The 22,611-nt window shown below is 65.0% G+C and overlaps 1 protein-coding gene across 16 annotated transcripts; it reads left to right on the top strand.

The window, feature by feature from the left end:
• Window positions 1–338: 338 nt before the first annotated feature.
• On the top strand, window positions 339–20,802 carry CELF5 (CUGBP Elav-like family member 5). Of its 16 annotated transcripts, none has more exons than XM_004595674.2 (12): window positions 339–591; window positions 3,903–3,985; window positions 12,475–12,526; window positions 13,358–13,486; window positions 14,093–14,172; window positions 15,209–15,355; window positions 15,638–15,779; window positions 16,161–16,307; window positions 16,437–16,499; window positions 16,774–16,854; window positions 18,771–18,914; window positions 19,580–20,802. In XM_004595674.2, exons 1-12 carry the CDS (start codon window positions 339–341, stop codon window positions 19,705–19,707), a joined length of 1,449 nt encoding a protein of 482 aa, XP_004595731.2. In that variant the 3' UTR covers window positions 19,708–20,802. The 16 variants fall into 16 exon arrangements, with proteins under 16 accessions (XP_004595731.2, XP_036354041.2, XP_058513957.1 ...); XM_036498148.2 differs by having other exon boundaries at window positions 12,475–12,523; XM_058657974.1 differs by lacking the exons at window positions 339–591; window positions 3,903–3,985 and adding an exon at window positions 10,948–11,080 and having other exon boundaries at window positions 12,475–12,523; window positions 19,580–20,801.
• The last annotated feature ends 1,809 nt before the right edge of the window (window positions 20,803–22,611 follow it).

A 22,611-nucleotide genomic window follows, 5' to 3' on the forward strand; every position in this document is an offset into this window, starting at 1 on the left:
CCGGGATATTGGGGTGTTGGGATGCTGGTGCCGGGGTGTCAAGGTGCCATGGTGCTGGGGTTCCGGTGTGCCATGCATGGAGTTGGGTGCGCGCCTGGGGTACCGGGGTGCCATGGAGCTGGGTGCGCGCCTGGGGTACCCGGGCGCCATGGAGTTGGGTACGCGCCTGGGGTACCGGGGTTCCGGGGTGCCACGGAGCTGGGTGCGCGCCTGGGTACCGGGGTGCCAGGGTGTCGGGGAGCCCGCGTGCGCGGCCGGCAGAGGCCGCTGCCGAGCCGCCTTTGTGGTCCCGCGGGCGGCGGGCGGGCGCGGGGGAGCCGCTCGGTCCCGCGCCCGCCATGGCCCGGCTGACGGAGAGCGAGGCGCGGCGGCAGCAGCTCCTCCCGCCGCGGCCGGCGCCCCTGGGCAGCAGCGGCGGGCCCGAGCCCCACGGCCGGCCGGCCGGCATGAAGGACCTGGACGCCATCAAGCTGTTCGTGGGGCAGATCCCGCGCAACCTGGACGAGCAGGACCTCAAGCCGCTCTTCGAGCAGTTCGGCCGCATCTACGAGCTCACGGTGCTCAAGGATCCCTACACCGGCATGCACAAAGGTGGGCGCCCGCCCGGCACTACGGCCTCGTCGTCGGTCGGCGGCCCGGCCAGCCGGGGACATGGATGGACCGACGCCCCCCGGGCGGTGACTACAAAGGGAGAGGCGGGGCGGGCGAAGGCCGCGGCTGCGCCCCCTCCAGTGGACCCTGGCCGAGGCCAGCAGGACAATGAGCGAGCCTGGAGCAGCCTGGGCTGGGCGGGCGGAGGCGGCAGGCGAGGGGGTGCCCAGCACCCTGGCTCTGGTCATGGCCTCGCTTGCTGGGGTGCGGTGGGCCGAGCTGCCCCGGAGTGGGTGGGGGACACTGGACGGTGGCTTCGGGGAGGGGGGCCCAGGACTGGACCGGCTGGTGACCCAGTTCACACCCGGCTGACTCCCGGGGCTGCCCCTGCCCAGTGTGCCTGCAAGCTGTTTGTTGAATGAATGAATGAATGATCGAGCGCAGGGGTGAGAAGGGGTGATGCCCTGGCCCTGCCAGGTATGTGGAGGGGGGAGGTGGGGGAGCGGCTCTCCCATCCCCCTCCCATCCATGGGGCCTGGGAATCCGAGGGGGGAGCCCAGCTCTGCTGGGGAGCATGGTGCTAGGCGCCTGCTGCTTCTAGAAGGATTCCCCTGGGCCTGGGGTCGGGTGCCTCAGGAGGGCAGCGGGGGAGCAGGGTCTGGGTCTGTTGGGGGACTCAGACTGCACTTTGGGGGTCCCCAGGAGGGCCACACCCCTGTCAGCCCTCTGTCCCATGGGATGGGGGTGGTGGTCTACCCCTCAAGCGAGGCCTGCCAGTGGAGGTGGGGGGGGCAACCTCCGGCCCACATGTACCTGGTTGGGCAGCACCCCCCGGGTGGCCCTGGGAACCGGGGTGGGGCACACCATGGGACCCGAACCAGTGCCAGGACAGACTTCCAGTGCCATCCAGCCCCACCCCGCTGGGGGGCTATTGGGTCCGCCTCCCAACAGGAGCTCAGGTGGGTTTCAGGGCCAGGCACGTGTTCAGGAGATGGAGGCGCCTGCTGGGCGCCCACAGGCCCCCATCTCACCTGCCTCCCAGACAGCAGGAGGCAGATGGTGTCTGTGGGCGAGGAGGGGTGTGACAGTTCCCACCCCAGGGGGCGGCCCCCAGAGATGGCAATGAGGAAGGGAGGGCTCAGAGTGTTAGAGCAGCCTTCTGGTGGCTGAGGGACCCGAAAGGGCAGGGCAGGGCAAAGGGCAGGGCAGGGCAGGGCAGGGCAGAGCTGGGCAGGGATGGGCGGGGACAGGCAGGGCAGGGCATGACAGGGCATGGCAGGGCAGGGGAACCCAGTGTAGCTGTGTGGCCTTTGGGGAGATGGAGTCAGGGCGAGCATGGGGCTGCTCCTGTCTGTGCCGAGCCTTGGCCACAGACGATGGACCCTGGTCCCCGTGCCGCCTGGGCTGGTTCCCCTCCCGCGCCCTCCTCCAGGGACCTCCCCTGGGATGGCAGGATGCTGAGCTGTCCCGGCCAGGGATGCCCGAGCATCCCAGGCAGCCACTGGCTTCCACACGCGGCCCTGTGGATGGTAATGGCGTTGGAATTTGCATGTTAATGCTAATATTTGTCTTAAAGTGGAGGTTGTGCTGGAGGCTGGGGGTCGGTTTCCATGGGAACAGTAGCTGCCAGCTCAGGGCAGCCACCAGGGGCCGCTGTGGGCTGCACGGGTCAGGGCAGCGGGGCCCACTGGGCTAATGTCCAGAGCTGCTTCCCCAGAGGCCATTGTTCAACTCTGAACTGCCATCCACGCGGATCTGTCAGAGAGACAGAGAGAGAGTGTGGGGAGGGTCCTACCCCCGACATGCCTCCATGCCCACAGCAGCTAGGGCTGGCCAGGCGGGAGCCGGGAGCTCCACCCCGGGCAGAGCAGCCACGCCTGGCTCAGGGTCTGAACTGAGGACCTGCTGTGCCAGAATGCCCGGCCGCTCACTCAGGCAGGGGACAGGCGGCATCTACCGGGGGCCGGCCCAGGGCGGGAGGCGGGGTGCAGGGGCTGCACGGTCATCTACACGTGTGACCCCATGTATTATGCACCGGCTGGGTACCAGGTTCAGTTTTAGACTTGGGGTGGTCCCAGAGCCGCTTCCCCAGGCGGAAGGGGTGAGGGTCCCTGGTCCTGGTGGGGGGCAGTTCCCAGGGACTTCTTTGAAGGGAACATGGAACCTTTCACTTTTTACTCCTGTCCCTGGCCAGTGAGGCTGGACCGTGGAGGTCACCCTGTAGGGTCCCCCTATCCATCCATTCAGCCAGCGCACCCTCAGGAAAGCATTCCTGTCCCCTCCAGAGTTGGACCCAAAGCCCCTCCTCGCTGAGCCCACCTCTGTGGGGGCCCGAGAGCAGAGGGAGGGCGAGCCGGTAGCGAGTGAGTGGGACAACACCTCAGGCTGCAGGGGGAAGCCAGAGAACCCCAACACGACAGCTGGGAGAGGCAAGGGCAGAGGAGCTGTGGGCAGGGGTGTGGCTGGACATTGTCCTGCCGAGTTTCTGGCCACCCCCGAGCACACAGGGCTGTGGGGGGCAGCACCCCTTGTTCTGCTCAGGGCTTCAGTCCCTGCACGCCACAAACTCAGGCCTGGAGGCAGAAGGCAGAGACTGGCTCAGCTTCAGCCTCGAGAGCCGCCTGCTTCCTCTCCAACTATGGACGTGGCGGGCATCCTGGCGACTGCACACCTGCTGGTGTCAGTGCTGGGGGTGAAGGCGTGGGCAGGGCTGGCCTCCCCAAGGCGGGGGGACTCCAGCAGCCCTGGGCATGTCCTGCAGCTGTCAGAGGTTCGCCCATCCCTGCTCCCATGTCTGCGTGCCTTATTCCCTGTGTCTGCCCCGGGCAGCTGGGCCAGAAGGGCAGCGATCAGCACCGAGGACAGCGGCCCTGGCCCTGGCCAGCCCCTCAGGCAGCTGCAGGGGCGCCCGTGGGCTGTGCAGAATGACCAGGGCGCGTGTATCCCACTCCCCCGAGGGGCTGCTGGGCCCCGTGCGCCATGGGGGCCACAGGGGGGGACACGGATGGCCGTTGGTGACCCCCTTCCCTGCCGGTCAGGGGGCGTGTGTGTTTTTTCTTCTGTCACTCGCGTGTTGTGCAGCGATCACAGTCCCAGCTTCCCCAGCGTGGGTGGGCAGTCACCTTCCTGGGTGTGGCCAGCTCCCCTGGGCTGTGGCTGCATCGCGCTGGGCCCCTCTGGCAGCATCGCTGTCCCTGTCCTGTCCTCACCCCTTCACCCCCTCACTCCTCGTCCCCCCGCCTGCCCTCGCTCCCTCACTGGACAGCGCCCCTGGCCGTCCTGGCCCTCACTGCCCTCCCCTCTCCCCTCAGGCTGCGCCTTCCTCACCTACTGCGCCCGGGACTCGGCCATCAAAGCGCAGACGGCGCTGCACGAGCAGAAGACCCTGCCCGGGGTGAGTGGGGGCAGGGGCGGGGCCTGCCGCTGGCAGAGGGCGGGGCTGCAGAGGGGCGGGGCCTCCCGCTGGCAGAGGGCGGGACTTACGGCGTGGGTGGGACTGGTTCTGGCAGGGCGGGGGCTTACTGTGGGGGCGGGACCTGCGGTGGGCAGTGCATGCTGGGGTGGGGCCTTCAGGGCTGGGTGAGGACCCTGGGCTGAGCAGGTGTGACTCCCCGAGGGCAGCCACTCCGGTCCTGACCTGCAGAGAGGGTGGACACGGAGGCCCCCTGAGCAGGGCAGGGTGGGAGGTGGACAGTGGGGAGGCAGAGTGACCGGAACCGGGGGACGGCCAGGGATGGGCAGGGGACGGGCAGGGGTCAGGCAGATGACAGGCAGGGGACAGGTAGGGGATGGGCAGGGGACGGGCAGGCTGTGGGCAGTGTGGACCCCGTCCAGGGGCAGAGGCAGGGGACGGGCAGGGGACAGGTAGGGGACAGGTAGGGGATGGGCAGGGGACGGGCAGGCTGTGGGCAGTGTGGACCCTGTCCAGGGGCACAGGCAGGGGACGGGCAGGCTGCTCAGCTGACACCTTTGGTGGAGGGGCCCCAGCATTCGCTCCTGGGCTCTGCAGGTCCCCCTCCCTTTGGACGTCCCAGGGTGATGGGTGCCATCCATCCCTGGAAGGGGCTGGGAGCCACGGCGTGGCTGCTGGCTTCCCCCACGGGGCACCTCGATTCTGTCGTCGCAGGGCAGGGTGCAGAGCAAGGGCCGAACGAGGCCCCTGCAGAGGTTTGATCTCGGGGCATGGGGGAACCAGCTTGGTGCTGACTTGGGAGGGTCCAGGCAGTAGGCTGGAGGCAGGGCAGGGCAGGGCAGCTGCAGGCCCCAGGCTGTGAACAGGCCCACTGCCTGGGCCCTCAGTGTCCAGGGGCCGGACGCTATTCCCTCTGGGCGGGGCCCGAGCTGGGTGGGAGATCTGTCAGGAGGGGGTCGGGTGGACGGATCTGAACAGCGACAGCCACACGCCCCCACCCCCCGGGCCCTGCCTGCCTGCCTCGCCAGGCCGCCGTGGCCCCTGTAGGCTCAGAGGATGCCACAACAGCCCTTCCCCGTCAGCCCTGAGCGTCCTCTGTCCTCTCCCTGCAGATTATCCTGAGGCCATCCCATTGATGAGATGCCATCCACGCCCCTCTTCACCTGTGCTCATTCACCACCCAGCTGCCTGTGACCACTCCCCTACTGACCGCTCCACCCACCCACCCATCCACTCACCCACCCATCCATCCATCTACCCACTCACCCATCCACCTATCCATCCATCCACCCACCCATCCACTCACCAACCCACCCACCCATCCATCCAGCCAGCCAGCCACTCATCAGCCCACCCACCAACCCGTCCACCCACCCACCCACTCATCCATCCATCCATCCACCCACCCATTCATCCATCCACCCATCCATCCATCCACCCACCCACTCATCCATCCATCCACCCATCCATCCATCCACCCACCCATCCATCCATCCACCCATCCATCCATCCATCCACCCATCCATCCATCCACCCACCCATCCATCCATCCACCCATCCATCCATCCATCCACCCATCCATCCATCCACCCACCCATCCATCCATCCACCCACCCATCCATCCATCCACCCATCCATCCATCCATCCACCCATCCATCCATCCACTCATCCATCCATCCACCCACCCATCCATCCATCCACCCATCCATCCATCCACCCACCCATCCATCCATCCACCCATCCATCCATCCACCCACCCATCCATCCATCCACCCATCCATCCATCCATCCACCCATCCATCCATCCACCCATTCATCCATCCATCCACCCATCCATCCACCCACCCACTCATCCATCCACCCATCCATCCACCCACCCACTCATCCATCCATCCATCCACCCACCCATCCACCCACCCATCCATCCACCCACCCATTCATCCATCCACCTATCCATCCATCCATCCATCTACCCACTCACCCATCCAACCCATCCATCCACCCACCCACCAACCCGCTCACCCACCCACCCATCCACCCACTCACCCACCCACCCACCCACTCATCCATCCACCCACCCATTCATCCATCCACCCATCCATCCATCCACCCACTCATCCATCCACCCACCCCCATCCACCCATCCATCATCTACCCACCTGCCATTTTTCCAGCCACCAAATGTCATCACCATTTCTGACTGAGCAACTTGGCAGACCCAACAGGGCTCCGACTGGCCCGACATCGCGCTGGACCAGCTCTTCCTGCAGCTCTGGGCATCACCACCCTGGCTCCTCTTCGCATTGCCCCATAGCCTGTGCCCTCCTCCCCCACCACGGCATTACAGGGCTCCATGCTTGTCGCCTCCCTTCTCCGCCTCTGAGCTCCCTGAGCTCCAATCCCAGCCCCACCCTCTGGAGCAACACGGCTCCCTCCAGCCAGCACATCACCTCCTCCCTCTGCCCAAATTAGAGGGAAGATTTCAGGAGGCAAGGGGAATGTGGATGCCCACTTGCGGGGAGGGCCACCCCTTAACATGGGTCTCTGGCCGCCTCTCCCTGGGTGGCAGGTCATTCCACCGGGGGCTGGAGAGGAGCCCAATGGAGTCCAGAGATCTCAGGTTAGGACAGGTCAGCTGTCACTAGCCGGGGCAGCCCTGTCCCCCAGGGAGTGTTGGGCAGAGCCTGTGCCTGTGTGGGGATCATGATGGGGAGCGGGCAGGAGCTGTGCACCTTGCAGTGCCCAGCACAGCCCCACCCCAGGGTCCGCGACGTGAGCAGCAGGGCCTGGGCCTAGCAGAGGGAGCACTTGAAAAACATTCCAGAACTCTGCTGCCTTAGCTTAGGAGCCACATGTATAACCCAGCGTCATCTGGGGGCAGCCATGGGAAGATCAGAAGGCAGCAGTAGGTGAACTCAGCTCCCCACGCACCCGGAACCTTCCCATCTCAGCACGCAGCCGCAGAGAGACACAGGAATGCTGTCTGTGACATTCCGACTGGCTTAGAATGCTGAATGCAACATGCAGCCACTGCCAGAAAGGGAGTCCTGCTCCCGCCCATGCACACCCAGGAGGCGGCAGGGACGGTCGGGATGCTGGGGCCCCCCGCACGCACACGGGAGACCCCCACATGGAGTCCCTGGCTCCTGGCCCTGTCCTGGCTCAGCCCTGGCTGCTGTGGGCATCCGGGCAGGGAACCCGTTGTATGTAAGGTCTAGCAGGCTCTGTCAAATAAGTAAAACTTACATAGATGTACGTGGATAATTTTAACAATGGAGAAAGTACTGTTACGTACCCCAAGCTGTTCTTTCCATTTTTTCTTCATTTGAAAGGCAGATCAGGAGAAAGAGGGAGAGACAGAGAGAGATCAGGGTTCCTCCCGCTGAGTCACTCCTCACATGTCTGCAGCAGCCAGGGCTGGGCCCGGCAGAAGCCAGGAGCTCCATCAGGGTCACCCCAAGCTCGGCATGGCCCAGCATGTAGGTCAGCTCCCTTCTCAGCTGAATCCCTGGCAGGGAGTTGGGTCAGAAACGGAGCAGCCGGGCCTCGAACCAGTGGCTTGTTTTGGCTTCCCAGGCCACACAGCTCGGGGGGAGTATGTCAGAGGTCACAGCTGATGGCCAGACTGGGTACCCTCAATGCTGCAGCAGGGGCTTTGCCAAGGCAGGGTCAGTTGGGGCCAGCTCAGCTGGGGTCAGGTCAGCCAGGGCAGGGTCAGTCAGGGCAGGGTCAGCCGGGGCAGGACCAGGGCCATGGTGTACCCAGTCCTCTCCAAGTTGACGCCCCATGCTGGAGAGAAGCTCCCAGCTCTGTGAGGCGGCCAGTGAGCCCACTGGCCAGGCTTCTTAATATTCTGCATTGTACATGGGGAGGGCACCACTGCGTGGGTGTGGGGCTGGTGGCCACATTCCTGGACAGTGCAGACCTGGCGTGTTACAACAGTGACTCAACTCTGATTCAGAATGTTCTAGGCTGGGGTCAGCTGCATGTCATCACAGACCTGGAGTGTTCTAGGCTGGGGTCGACTGCGTGTTAGCACTGCCCTGGAGGGAATGTTCTAGGCTGGGATCAGCTGTGTCGTCACTGACTTGGAATGTTCTAGGCTGGGGTCAGCTGCGTGTCAGCACTGCCCTGGAGGGAATGTTCCAGACTGGGGCCCTGCTGTCATACTGGACAGCGCTGGTCTTGGGGTTCTGGCTGTGGGAGCCAACCCTGTCTTGGGCCACGCACGCAGCTCTTGGCCATTCTGCACCCAGCTCCGGGTCCTCTTGTACGGTCAGGTCCTGGAGCCAGAGACAGCCCAGTCTGTAGCCGCTGGGCTCTGCGCATGTCTGTAATGAGCCTGCCCGGCCCGGCTGACCTGCCCTGCAGCCACTGACACGCCCCACGCATGCACAGTGCTGGGCCCCTGAGGTGGCACCCCCGTGATGACATCATCATCCCAGTGATGTCACGGCTGTGTCACTCCAGGCACCTAACGTTGCTCTCGCCACCACAGACCCACACACCAATGCCTCTTCACGGCTGTTACCCTCGTGGGTGGCCTGTGGCCACAGCACCGTGGGAACACAGGGTCCTTCCAGGGTGGGGCTCCAGGTCCCTGCCAGCTCAGGCCCTCTTTCTCTCCGTGAGCCTGCTGCCCAGCCCACACTGAGGTGCCCAGCTCACCATCCCCTGGCAGTCCTTGGCAGCCACATACAACAGCTGTGCCAGCCCGGCTGACAGACGCCAGCTCACTGTGCTGGGGAGCGGGAGAGGGCGCTGTGTGTGGCTCAGCGAGGCGGAGGGCAACCAAAGCTACCCAGCCCCACCTCTCGGGGGGCCTTTCCTTGGCTTCTTCGTCCCAGTCTTCTGCAAGCAGGGGCGCTCAGAGGGGCCCCGACCCAAGGCCCAGGCAGCTGGCTCTGCGAGTGGGGCTTGGGATGGCGGAAGCAAGTGCAGCCACCAAGCTGGGGCTGGGGTGCCCACATTCCCTGCCGGGGCCCTGGGTCCCACGCCTGTTGTTTCTCACATAGTTCCTTGCTCATGCGCACCTGGGGGCAGCAGGGGAAGGCTCTAAATTGGGTCCCTGCACCCACATGGGATGCCCAGAGGGAGCTCTTGGCCCTGGACCTCAGGCCCGGCCCAGCCATGCAGATGCCTGGGGCACAAAGCAGCGGGTGGGAGGTGCCGGCCTGCCTCTTCAGTGGGTTCTGTGTACGTAACTTACTGCTCTTGACGGGGTGAGCAGGCACCCTGGTGGCAGTGTTGGGGGTGCCTGGGGGTCCAAAGGGCCTCCTTGCTCCTGGCTGCTGGTTCAGCTGCCTTGGCCGGGGTCCCACCAGCCGTCAGGGTCAGCAGTGGTGGCCAAGCAGGGAGCAGGGCTGGGCCCTCAGTGTGCTCTGTGTGTCCCCTCCCCTCTCCCTCCCATCCGACCCTCCTGGCGGCTGAGTGTGACCATGGCAGGTGTCGGTGGGGGACGCCATTTAATCAAACTGCAGCCTTCTGGAATCGGATCCTAAACTGAATATCACAGAATACAAGCAGGGCCATGCGGGGCCTGGGAATCCAGCTGGGCTGAGACCCCTGCCTGGGCCGCCTGCTGACCACCTGAGGCAGATGCTGTGGACTGGCTGGGAGACCCTGTCCCCTCCCCCAGCCCGCAAGGGAGGTCCCTGAGGGGACACTCCACGTGAGGCTGCAGAGCTTGGCCCAGCTGGGGCCTCACGGTGCTCAGGTCACAAGATTTAACCTCTGTGGGCCTGTTTGCTCAGCTGTGAAATGGGACAGCCCAAGTGTGGCCTCAGGGCCGGACCCTTGGGGTCCACATGGACACGGCCGAGCTTTCATGGTCACTTGTTGTGCCCACAGCAGCTCAGTCAGCCTGACTTCCTGGGCTCCTGGCGGGAAGAAGGGGCAGCCGTGCCCAGTGGCCTTGCTCTAGAGGATGAAGTGTGCAGCAGGGGGAGGAGGAAGGGGTGCCCAGGCTCACTGCTGGCCATAGGGGCGTGCAGAGCCGGGCTGGAGGTGTTGGCAGGGAGCTGGACTGCGCAAGTGGGCCGGATGGCCATTCAGTGAGAGGCCGTGAAGTCACCCCCTTAAGAATGCCCCGTGGCTGGAAGGTCAGCCAGGCCCTCAGGTTGCCCTCCACTCACAGGATAGCCCCGACTCCAGAAAGGAGATGAGTTGGGCCGGGGACATAGGAGAGGAGCGCTCCAATACAGCGCACCATCCCCCCCGAACTCCTACCCCTACTGCAGAGCCCTTGGCGGTGTCTCCATCTGGGCTAGCCCCAGAGATACTTCTGGCTTGCGCCCCATCTGCCCCCTACGTGCCCAGCCTGGGAACCCTCCCCTTGCCCAGACCCCTGGGAGCACCCCGTCCAGCAGGCAGTGTCCCAGCTACTGGGACACACCGGAAATGTTGCTGAATAAATGTTCAGGGACCTTGGCGGGACAGATGGAGAGAGGGAGCCGGAAGGAGGTGGGCAGGGCCAGATGGGCGGGCTGGGGGAGGGCCGGCTCCCTGCCTGGTGCGGCGCAGGGCGCGGGGCCCGGCGTGCGTGCGGCGTGCGCGCCCGGGCGGTGCTGGCGGCACGTGGGTGCCAGCCTGGTGCGCGTCTCCAGGCCGGTGGGTAAGGCGGGCGCCGGGCCGCGGGCTGGGCAGGGCCGGCCTGGGGTGGCAGGTGCAGGGCGCACAGGAGGGGGCTGTCCCGCCAGGCTTCGGGGAGGGACGGGGCACCAGGAGTCCCCCTGGCCACGGCCGCCGCTGCCGGGCTGCTCCAGGAGGTGGGAAGGGGCTTGCCTCCCAGTGCAGGCCCAGCGGCCGGCTGGAATACGGGGGGGAGCAAGGCCCTCTCTGACCCCCCGAGAATGAGAGCAGAGTGTGGGGGGCACCGATTCCGGCCCCCCACGACCGCCCACTCGCCCTCCCTCCCGGGGCCCATCCATCTCCACGAGATTATATTTAAATATCTCTTTTGTGCGAGGCAGGAGCTGGGCTCGCCCCTAAGAGGCGGTTTCCATGGCAACAACAATTGCCGGCTTCCGTGTGGTGAATCAGTGTTGCCGTGGCAACCCCATCCTCCTCTGCTCAAGGTGCTGGGAGGGGGGAGGTGAGGGCCAGCGGAGGCGGGGTGGGAGGGGTGCGGGGAGCCGGGTGTGGGGTGCGGGCAGGTGCCTCCCACCTCCCCGCCCAGGAGCTGGTCCCAGCCGTGAGAGAGCTTCCCTCCTCCCTGCATCCAGTGGGGTGTGGTGCTCAGGTGGAGGGGCCCTGGCGGGGGGGCAGTGGATGGGAGCGGGGAGGGGGTGAGCCCCCTGCAGGTGGCCGGGACCTCTGAGGGTGTGGCTGGGTGTGTGTGGGGGGCTGCTGGTGGACAGAGGCCTCCCTGGTCCTGGGACTGCCAGGGCTGAGCTGATTCTGGGACCCACACTCAGAAACAGGGAGGAGGGAGAAGGAGGGGAATGGGGGAGGGTTCGGGGTTGACCTGGGTTGGGGTCTGGGGAACTAACAGTGGCAAGATGGGGTGCACAGCGGGAGGGGGTGGCCCTTCCCGTGGGAGTGGGTGCATGGAGGTTTGAATCGGCATCAGGAGTACACCTCCCGAGCCCCCCTCCAGCCTTGATATTTTCATCTGTGGGATGGGTGACTGTAGAGCATGCTGGCACACCGGGGACTCAGAGCCGGGGCCCAGGGCACGTCGGCTGCTTCCTCCTGGCCCTTGCTGGTCAGCGGCTGCCTGGGAATGCTCCAGAACCCCCGGCCATGTGTGTATGTATGTGGGAGGGGTGACAGCACAGCTGACCAAGCAGGACGTGGACATGCCAGAGGGGCGATTTGAGGGGCCCCCACCGGGGGGCGTGTCAGCTGGGTTTTGCAGGAAGTGTAGGCATTTACCCCCAGGTCTCCGATGGCTGCCCAGCAGGCTCCATGTTCGCTCGGACACAGGCCTGGGCAGTGCACGGGGCTGGCACGCAGTGGGGCATCAGCTTGGGGGCAGTGACCCCAGCAAGGCTGGTTTGGGGGGTCAGGGGTGCAGTGCAGGCTGGGCGCTGGGGCACGGTAGCCACTCCACCTGGGGCCCAGCGGGGAGTTGGCATATCAATCCCCACCCGGCTGTGCCTGTCTGCATGTTTCGTGGTTCGGTCAGTTCCAGGTGGGCCCCTGGTGGATGGGGCCCTGCCCGTCTGCCCATCTCAGGGTTCCTGGGGACCTCTCCCAAGGCTCCACCACACATTCAGCGCACGCCATGGGCTGTGGTTCTCAGGCCGCGGTGTTGGGGTGAGGCAGTAGGCGCCGCTGTTGGCAGAAGCTGGAGTCCCGTGCCACCCACGAGGACCCACCGTCCTGCTGAGCCTGTGTCACGTGGGGGAGGCAGGGGCTTCCTGGAGGAAGGGGTATTTCTGTTGGGTTTTGAGGGCTGGCTAGGAGCGTGCGCTGGGGTTGACAGTGTGGGTGGGCCGGGGTGGCTGACTCTACGGCTCTCCTGCAGATGGCCCGCCCGATCCAGGTGAAGCCTGCCGACAGCGAGAGCCGCGGAGGTAGTTGTCATCGCTTCGGGGCGTCTCTCTGGGCTGGGGGGCAGAAGTCGCATCTGTCCTGCCCTGCATGTGTGTGGGGGGCTCCCCACTGTGCAACCCAGGGGCCTTGGACTAGGCACAGGGAGCTGCTGGCTGGGGCAGTGGGTGCCCCGGGGATAGGGGAGGCAGGGATCTCCGTGGCTTGGGTCGGCAGTGCGGGGCAGGGCTGGCAGGACCCCCGTGCGTGTGTAGGAGCCCGGAAGGCCGCCTGCGTGGGAGCCACCTGCACTTCTTCCGTGGCTGGTGGAGGGGCTTGGCAGCGGCAGCCCCAGCTCTGTCCTTCCCTCTGGCTGTCTCTCTTTGTGTCGTTGCCTCCAGTTCTGTTTCCATCTCTCTCTCTCCTCCTTTTCTGGTTTCTCTCCGTCTCCCCAGCCTGTGCCCCCCTCCCTCCCACCGCCCTGACTGACAGCTGCTGCTGTGCGGTTTCCATAGTAACCAGCTTGCCATCCCTGGGAGCCCTGGCTGCCACGTCCCTTGGTTACCAGGCAGCCAAGCAATTACCCGCGGGGCAGAGGCGGCCGTGGCCTCTGGCCTTGGCCGGGATGGGGAGCAGGTCCCCAAGTTGGCTGGCCAGGAGGGTGCTTGGCGGGCACCGTGAGGGTGCTAGGCCCAGCAAGGCAGCCCCTGCTGTGTGAGGGTTGCCATGGGTTGGGGGCGCACCGTGGAAGGGGGCTTGTGCCCGAGAGGGTGCACTCCCACGCACACACGCAGGCATGTGCACAGCCCGGGTACCCTGCATTTCCTGGGAGGGCGGGGAAGCCCCGGACGCGGCTGAGGAGGTGTCTCCGCCCCCAGGGGACCGGAAGCTGTTTGTGGGCATGCTGAACAAGCAGCAGTCGGAGGAGGACGTGCTGCGGCTCTTCCAGCCCTTCGGGGTCATTGACGAGTGCACGGTGCTCCGTGGGCCCGACGGCAGCAGCAAAGGTGACGTGTGGGTGCCCGGGACAGGGCGTGCAGGCTGGGAGAGCTCACCGGGGCAGGTGTGTGTGTCAGGTGGGGAGGGCCTGGAGGGAGAGCTGGGGCTGCTGGGCCAGGCCCCTCAAGCCTGGGCAGGGGGCGCTGGGGGCAGGGCCGGTTCCTGGGTGGGAGCGGAGCTGCTGCCCACCAGGCCAGCCCCTGCAGGGTGGGACTGTGTGTCCCCCGGCTCCCGTGTCTGGGGGTGCCGGCCTGTGGTGCCAGGGACTGGATCGGCCACCCAGCGCACGTGTCTCTCCCCATGGGGTCTGGCTGTTTTGACATCCAATTGCTGTAAACCTCATATCCACGCAGTGCTTGGACTCTTGGCTCTTCCACAGCTCCTATGGCCTGCCCTGCGGCCTCTGTCCTCCCGGGTGCCGTGGCCCTTCCATGGCACAAGAGGGGTTTCGTCTCCATCCCTCCCCGGTTGTCCCTCCCTGGCGGGAGTTGTCTTGGTCTGTTTGGCCGTCCTGGTGCCTGGCCACATGTGCCCTGCTGACCGGCTCCCCCAGCTCCCTGCCCCCTCTGCTGTGGCCCTGCGTCACCCCTCACCTCCTGTTCCCCCCATCACAGGCTGTGCCTTTGTGAAGTTCGCCTCCCACACGGAGGCACAGGCGGCTATCCACGCCCTGCACGGTAGCCAGACGATGCCGGTGAGTGGGACCCCAGGTGCACACAGGCGCAGCCCTGGCTTGTGGGGAAGGGTTAGCTGTGTGACATGTTTGTGTGTGACCACATGTGTGAGCACGTGTGTATTAGGTCTGGGTAAGTCTGCGTGTGGGCATGTGTGTGTGGGAGTGCAGGTACGAACTCGCCTGGGGGTTGGGGAACAGTGTATGCGTGTGACTAGGTGTCCACACGTTGGGCCAGGCTGTGTGAGCGTGTCTGTGTGTGTGTGCACAGGGAGAGTGCCATGGGTGTGTGTCTACAAGGGGCTGTGCTGGGCAGTGGGGGCGGGACGGGTACCCCAGGGAGCAGAGGGCGGGACAGCAGACAACAGCAGTGAGACTAAGTGCTGAACCAAGAAAGTGGGGGCCTGGAACGCAGCCTGGGCGGCCTGGAGGGAGACCCGAGCTGAGAAGGGCTGAGTCCTGGGGACCCCTAGGGGTTGAAGCAGAGGCTCACGTGGCAATGGGGGAGGGCTCTGTGCCACGGTCCCTGGACCAGAAAGGCCCCGTTAGCTTCTGGCTGGCACCCCGAGTCCAGCTTGAAGCTGCGGTGGGATGCCTGCCGGCAGGTCTCGTGAGGTATAAGGTGTCCATCGAGCAGGCACCTTGGCCGCATCAGGAAGGCCATGGCCTGGCTCACCAGGAGAAGCCTGGAGGCAGGGTGCGGCTATAGCCGGGCCTACCCAAGCTCAGGGACCGGGCTGCCTGTGGCCACCAGGCCCCACCCCGCTTCAGCTGCAGGGCAGTCTCCCTCCATTCACCCCGTGCAGGATCCGATACCCTGCCTTGACCCAGCTCTGAGCCCTGAGCCCACACGGGGTCCTCTCTGTGCTGCCTAGCTCAGCTCCAGGAGTGGGGGACCCTTGGTCAGCCACATGAACCCGCTCCCGCCCCCTGACACAGCTCTCCGAGCTCAGACGCTGCAGCTGCACAGCCGTGGGTCCCAGGGGACCAAACTGGGAGGGCTGGGGTCCTGCAGCCACCTCCTGCCCCCGCTTCCCACCTGCTGCTGTCCCCGCAGGGAGCCTCCTCCAGCCTGGTGGTCAAGTTCGCGGACACAGACAAGGAGCGGACCCTGCGACGCATGCAACAAATGGTGGGCCAGCTGGGCATCCTGACGCCGTCCCTCACCCTGCCCTTCAGCCCCTACAGTGCCTACGCCCAGGCTGTGAGTGGCCACACGAGCCCCGTCTGCGGGGCTCCAGGGACCAGGTTAGGGGTCTGGCTGGGTCCCCCGCCCCTTGCTCCCTTCCTGCAGAGGCCCCTGCGAGGGTGGCTGCCTGCTGCTGGCTGCGCCTACCCCGCCTGGCCCTGCCAGGGGAGCTGGTCCCGCCCACGCCCTGAGCCTCCTGGCTGACCCTGAAGGCTGAGCCTGGATCCCTAGCCTGAGCCTGGATCCCAGGCCTGCCCTGCCCCTGCCTGAGCCCACTGGCTGCCCTTCCTCCCCTAGCTCATGCAGCAGCAGACCACGGTCTTGTCCACCTCGGGCAGCTACCTGAGCCCCGGCGTGGCCTTCTCGCCCTGCCACATCCAGCAGATCGGGGCTGTGAGCCTTAACGGGCTGCCTGCCACCCCCATCGCCCCTGCCTCCGGTGAGCGAGGGGGGAGGGGGCTGCGACGGGGGAGGGGCTTGGGATGGGCGGGGCCTGGGTGAGAGGGCGGGGCCTGGGACAGGGCGGAGCAGCTGCTGGAGGCAGGGTTGATGGAGGGGGCGGGGACAAGGCTGTGGAAGCGCCCCCTGACCCTGGCATCCCTGGACTCTGGTGCCCTGTGACCCTGGCACCCTCTGATACCCATGCCCCCGACCCCAGTGCCTCTGACTCTGGTGCCCTGTGACCCTGGTGCCCCCTTACCCCTATGCCTTCTGACCCCTGTACCCCTCACCCCAGTCTCCCCTGACCCTGATGCCCCCTGTCCCCGATGCCCCCTGACCCAGGCACCCCTTGACCCCGCACCCCCTGACTCTGGTGCAGGTCTGCACTCGCCACCCCTGCTCAGCACCGCCGCCATGCCTGGCCTCGTGGCGCCCATCACCAATGGCTTCGCAGGGGTGGTGCCCTTCCCCGGTGGGCACCCAGCCCTGGAGACGGTGTATGCCAATGGCCTCGTGCCCTACCCAGGTAGCTCGGGGCAGGGGAGGAGGGCAGCGATTGCACGGTGTATGTGCAGGAGTGGGCAGCGGGCAGCTGGGGCCTCGCTTCAGGAGGGGTGGCTGCTGGCCCCCACTCAGCCCCTCACTCGTCCGGCAGCTCAGAGTCCCACGGTGGCAGACACCCTTCACCCCGCCTTCTCCGGAGTGCAGCAGTACACAGGTACTGGCCCTGCCCTCCAGGGGCTCCCCTGCACCCCCAGGCCCACCCGCCCACAGCCCTGCTCTCCAGGGGCTCCCCTGCACCCCCAGGCCCGCGCTCCCGCGTCTGCACGTGGACTCAGCCTGTATCCCTACAAGGCCCCTCGGACCCCTTCTTTGGTCTTGTGTCCTGTTGTTTCTGCGGGTCACCCGCCATCACCCCTCCACGCATGTCCCCGCCTCCTCTCACCCCCTTTCCATCCTGGCTCCGCCCTCACGGCCTGCTCCGTCCACAGCCATGTACCCCGCCGCGGCCATCACGCCCATCGCACACAGTGTCCCGCAGCCGCCTCCGGTCCTGCAGCAGCAGCGAGAAGGTGAGGGGCCCGATGCCCCCTTGCCTGGCCTCACAGCCCCCTGCCCACCCTCACAGCCCCCTGCCCACCCTTGCAGCCTGCTGCCCACCCTTTGAGCGTCCCTGCCCACGGGGCATCACAGAGCCTGCCTGGTTTGAGGGAGGGGACAGCCGTCACCTCCAGGTTGAGGGTCGGGGGCTTCACTTCCAGAGCGCACAGACAGGGTTATGTGCACCCCCGTTCTGTCCGGTGAGGGCCTGGGTCAGGGAGGTGCAGCTGGGCTCCTGACTACCTGGACTCGCAGGTTGGGGTGGGCAAGGGGCTGGCAGGCTCAGGCCGTTGGAACACGGGTGTCCAGCACGGGGCCTCTGGGCGCTGGGAGGGTCGTGCCAGCAGTGCGGGAGATCCGCTGTCCTTGCCATTGGCACCTATGTTGCCTAGCTACACCCAGCAACAGTAGAAACGTGTGGGTAGGATGGTCCCTCCGTGTCGGGCACCCCGCTGCCCTGTCTCGCTTGATTTGGGGGGCATGATTCTGGGCTGAGCAAGCATGAGCTGCTTCCAACACCCCCCAATGTCCAGCTTGGGGTCAGTGACCAGCGATGAAAAATGCAGGAGCAAGAGGCTAGACGCAATCCAAAACCCTTATCATCTTCCCTGCTCTGGACACGTTGTGGGTTCCACCTGCTTCCCAGAGGGACTGGTCAGCTCAGACCGGGTGGGCATCCGAGGGGTGGCCACCGGGCATGGCCAATGCTGTTGTCATGCTGTGGCCACTCCCGTGTTCCTCGGGGCTGTGCTGAAGAGGGTACAACTCTGATGACACCGCGTGTACGTGACACCTATGTGGGACCTGATGCCACAAAAACCGCCTGCTGGAGGGTCTGGGTCCGAGTCCTGGCTCCAGCTCCCAATCCAGCTCTTGCCAGCACACGCTCTGGCGTAGCCTGGGTGGAGCTGTAAGCTGGGACCTGGCTCAGCCCTGCTCCTTCTGGGCATTTGTGGAAGAAACTAGTTGGTAGGCTCTCTCTAATATATTTTTCTTATGGAGGAAGGCGGGTTGAGAGGAGTCAGGAAATGGTATGTCCCTAGGGAAGTGCCATGTGACCTGTTGCCCATGGGGGTGGGCAGCATCTTCCCCTGCCCCAGCGACATTCTGCAAGTTCATGTGCCACGCTGGGGAGGGAAGGAGGAACTAAGGCACCCATGGGCCCAGCAGCCAGTCAGCGCAGTCCGTCCTCGGCCGTTTGCAACAGCTGTGCCTGCAGAGCTGTGGCCTGGAAGAGAATGTTGCCCAGAGAGGGGGGTCCTATAGCACCTGCCTAGTGCTGGCTCACCTCCAAAAAGGGTCAGGCAGAAGCCAGCAGTTCCCTCCGGGTCTCCCACACGAGTGCAGGGGCCTCCATGACTCTCCCAGGCGCATTAGCAGGGAGTTGAAGGGAAACTGGAGCAGCTGGGACTTGAACCAGCGCCCGTTTGGGCTGCTGGCGTCGCAGGCCTCAGGGCCGGCCACAGGGAGTCATCTGGAGGTTGGCGGGGAGTCACAGGCAGGCAGAGGGGAAGCTGACTGAGATGACCGAGGGGGGCACATAGCTGGCACCCCAGGGCTGCCCTGCGCAGGGCTGACCTTCTGAAAGGCCGGTGCGTGATGTCACGTCTGTACAGCCTGAGGCCGCGGGCTGGCCGGCCTTGGCGAAGGGACAGTCGCCTGTGGCCGAGCGGGTTTGCCGTGCTGGCACCCTGTGAGCCCAGGCAGCTTGCAGGTCCCGGGTACCCGAGCTGGAGGTCAGCGTGGATGGGCTGGGCCCTGGGGGGATTGAAGGTGCAGCTGGGTGTGGAGTTGGATCCCTGTGCCCTGCCCGCCCCTGCCCGTCCCCCCACCCTCAGGGGGCCCCCCTCCCCTCCTGGGAGTTTATGTCTGTCTCTCCCACCCGCAGGTCCCGAAGGCTGTAACCTGTTTATCTACCACCTCCCCCAGGAGTTTGGAGACGCGGAGCTGACACAGATGTTCCTGCCGTTCGGCAACATCATCTCCTCCAAGGTGTTTATGGACCGGGCTACCCACCAGAGCAAGTGCTTCGGTGAGTGCCTTGGCCCCACCCCCGCGGGGCCAGGACACGCCCCCTTCCACTAGCTCCTCCCCCTCCACGGACACGCCTCCTCCTGCCAGGCCCCTCCTCCTCCCCTCTCACGGACATGCCTCCTCCGCCAGGCCCCTCCTCCTCCCCAGGTCCCTCTTCCTCCTGCTAGGCCCCTCCTCCTCCCCAGGCCCCGCCCCCCAGGCCCCTCCTCTCGCTGGACACGCCTCCCTGCTCTGGGCCCAGCTGGGTTCTGTGGGAAGGCAGGTCAGATGTGGGTGGCTCCCATGTCACCCCAGTGTCACCCCTTGGTTTCTCACACTGAGCTTAAACATCTGCAGGGGTTGAAGGTGCAGTTTTCAGGCACCGCACCGTGTCCTATTTAAAATCCAAACCACATCCCATCCTTGTTTGAGAGTGAGTTCCCATGTGCCAGTCCACTTCTAGAATGGACAGCAGTGGCTGCTGGGCCAGGCTAGGGTCCCTCTGGCCCAGGGTGAGCGGGAGCAGACTAGAGCTAGCCGACCATGCAGGGCAGTCCTTGGGTCCGGTTCCTGGCAGACAACCCCAGGTCCTGTTCCTGGCTGTGTGGTGGGGCGGACAGGGAGGGAGACAGGCCCAGGCAGGGTCCTTGGCCCACACAGCTGCCGGCCCCGCGGTCTCCGCAGGCTTCGTGAGCTTTGACAACCCAGCCAGCGCCCAGACAGCCATCCAGGCCATGAACGGCTTCCAGATTGGCATGAAGAGGCTCAAAGTACAGCTGAAACGGCCCAAGGACCCGGGACACCCCTACTGACCCCTCCCCGGGGCGGGTCGGACACAGACCCCTTCAACCCTGGCCTCCTGGAGGGAAGGGAAACCAGGGTCCACGGTGTGTGTGTGTGTATGGAAGCGGGGGCCAGGCCTGCTGGACTTTTGAGAGCTGAATCGGACTTGACCTTAAGGCCTGGGGAGGCTACGATTCCCTTCCGTTACCCACAGACATGCGTAGGCTGCCCATCCTGGACCCCGGCACCCCACATAGGTGACTGCCACCCAGGGCCCACACTGGGGGCATGGGGACTGACCACGCTGCCTGAGCTCACAGCCACCCCATGAGCCTGGGCTGTGGAAAGGGCAGGTGGGCCGGCCCTGGGGACCCTGGCTGGGCTCAGGCCCCACGGGAGCTCCCTGCAGGCCCTGGCCAGCCCCAGCCTCCACCCCCTGCCCCCTTGCACCTGCCACCTTCAGAGAAGATGAGGGTCCTGGGACTCCTAATGCCACCCCTCCCTCCCTGCCCCATGAAATGTGAAGTCCCCAGCGGGGCCGGGTCGGCCGGGCCACCGTCCTCTGTGTATATATGCACATAGCCGCCAAGCGAGAGAGACGCTAGATCTATTTTTTGAGTATGAAACCACGGGACCAAACTTTTTCTCCTAACTCCCTTTGCGCACCCTGTGAGTGAGGACCCCGGGCTGGGGTGTTGGGGGGTGTGGGAGGGGTCCAGGCTCTTCACTGCCAATGCCAAATACCTCTGACACACCCCCTCCCTCCCGGCCCACACCCCTGGAGTCGCTCCGGGCCTGCCCACCCTGCTGCGTCCCTCCATCTTGGCCTTACTCTGCGACCACCGGTTCCTTAGCTTCTGCAGGGTCGGGGTGGGGGTGCGAGCCGGGCAGCCCTCCCTGCCCCGCTCTGGGTGGGTCACCACCCTTCCAAGCCTTCCGATCACCAGCCTCGAGTTTAAGGTCGTGTAGCCCAGGTTGCCCGGGCACCCCTGGGAACACAGTGAACTTAATTTTCATACCTCTGCAGAGAAAAAGAAAAACATTTTTTTTTTCTTTCCTTTTTGGTCTTTCTGAGCAGGTAATAAAGAAGAAACAGACAAACCAGTGGGGGTGGGAGGGGGGGATCAGAGTGGATTCCTGTTTGCCCCGGGAGGGGTGGGTCCCGTGGGCACGTGTACAAAAGCCCAGCCCACCACACCCACGGCCAAAGCACACACCCGGGCCTCGAACCCACGGAGCCCTAACGGAGTAAGCTCAAAAATTAAAAAAAAAAAATTTTCCTTTGTTTCTGCCAAAACGTGTGGACTTGACCTGGAAAAAGAAAAAAAAACAAAAAGCCAGCCCACCACTCTGAGCGTGTGTGCGTCCCGTGTGGTCCCTGGCGCCCACCCGCTGTACATACCGTCTTACACACCTGCTCCTTCCTCCTCCTCTTCCTCCTCCCCTCCCCCTCCTTCCTTTCCTTGCTCCCTCGCCCTTCCATCCTTCCCCCACCGTGGTTTGCACACTGAACCCCGTTTTCTGCTACCAAGTCACTTCAAGCTCTGACTTGCACACGCACGCATATGCCAGGAGAGGGCTCCCGCGGCCGGCGTGTCCAGAGAGCCCTCAATCGCGAAGCGGGGGGTGGGGGGATGTCCCCACGGTTCTCCCTGGTCTAAAAAAAAAAAAACTCAAAAAGTTTATTTAATAAAAGTCTTACTTGCTATAGGGCCGACTCTGCCCCTGACTTGTCCTGCTCCCTCCACTGAGGGTCCTAGCTGGCACCATCCCCTAGGGGCACGGGTTTGAGTCTCGGCTGCTCCACTTCCCTGGCAGCTCCGTGCCTGTGCGTAGACTCAGGTGGAACTCTGCAGCGCCTCTAACACTGCCTGACAGATACATTAGCAGGGATATATATATATATATATTTGTATATACAAATATTATATATATATTTGTGGAGGCCTCAGGCCAGGCCAGCATTTATTAGACCACAAATGTGTGCCAGCCAGGCTCTGCACTGGGGAGGTGATACGAGCTGGGGTGGGGAAAGGCAGGTGGCTGCTGTCCACTAGGCGAGCCTGGTCACGTGCTGGGAGCACCTCCAGAAAGGCTGGCCAGGGTGGAGACACCCCGATCGGCCAGCACAAAGGCCCCGAGGTGGGAATCACCCAGTTGGGGACCCGAGCTTCCCTTCTATTTTGGCCCACAGGGCGTGCGTGTGCCCAGATCTGGACACGCAGGGGACAAAGATGGCAGGAGCTCCTGGCCCTGTCCCCAGCCCATGCCCAGCTCAACAAGCACATCCGGGGGCTCTGTGGAGGCACCCTGGGGTGCCCGCCATCCCAGTGGTCCGTCCTGCCGGCAGCACCCAGGGCTGATGTCCTCCACCCAGAGCCCTCGGAGTGCGGGTGGTGGCCAGGAGTCGGGGTGCGCAGCCATGGCACCAGGATCCACAGGCAGAAGCTGAGGTCCAGCTCCCTGCTGGCCCCACAATCTTCCGTGACTTCCCCCCTTCCAGTCTGAGGGTCATGCTGCTCTCACTGGCGTTTGCCGAGTAGCCCCAGGGGTTGCTCCTCTCCAGACATGGCTGGCCATGGCCAAGGGCAAGGGTAGAGTTGGGGCGGGGCAGGGCAGAGCTGGGCAGGGTAGGACAGGGCAGGGCAGAGCTGGGCAGGGCAGGAATGGGCAGGGCAGAGCTGGGCTGGACAGGGTAGGGCAGAGCTGGGCTGGACAGGGTAGGGCAGGGCAGAGCTGGGCAGGGCAGGGCAGGGATCCACTGGGCAGGGCAGCGCAGGGATGGGCAGGGCAGGGCAGCGCAGGCAGAACAAGACAGATCCCTCTCAGCATCTCCTCTCCCTCCCGTTGTGGTTCTGAGTAAAGTGGGACGAGGCTGGAGGGTAAACTGAGGCACGGGCTGCTGGACGAGGCGGAGCCTGGCCTCCCTGCCC

Source organism: Ochotona princeps, chromosome 33 (genome assembly GCF_030435755.1).
Source record: "Ochotona princeps isolate mOchPri1 chromosome 33, mOchPri1.hap1, whole genome shotgun sequence".
Lineage (NCBI taxonomy): Eukaryota > Metazoa > Chordata > Mammalia > Lagomorpha > Ochotonidae > Ochotona > Ochotona princeps.

What these genes read in the sequence shown, in the direction of transcription:
- CELF5 (XM_004595674.2), top strand. Translation starts at nt 339, where the DNA reads ATGGCCCGGCTGACGGAGAGCGAGGCGCGGCGGCAGCAGCTCCTCCCG. An exon ending in ACGGTAGCCAGACGATGCCG is followed by an intron (nt 14,173 to 15,208) that starts GTGAGTGGGACC and finishes CTGTCCCCGCAG; the next exon opens with GGAGCCTCCTCCAGCCTGGT. An exon ending in ACAGTGCCTACGCCCAGGCT is followed by an intron (nt 15,356 to 15,637) that starts GTGAGTGGCCAC and finishes TTCCTCCCCTAG; the next exon opens with CTCATGCAGCAGCAGACCAC.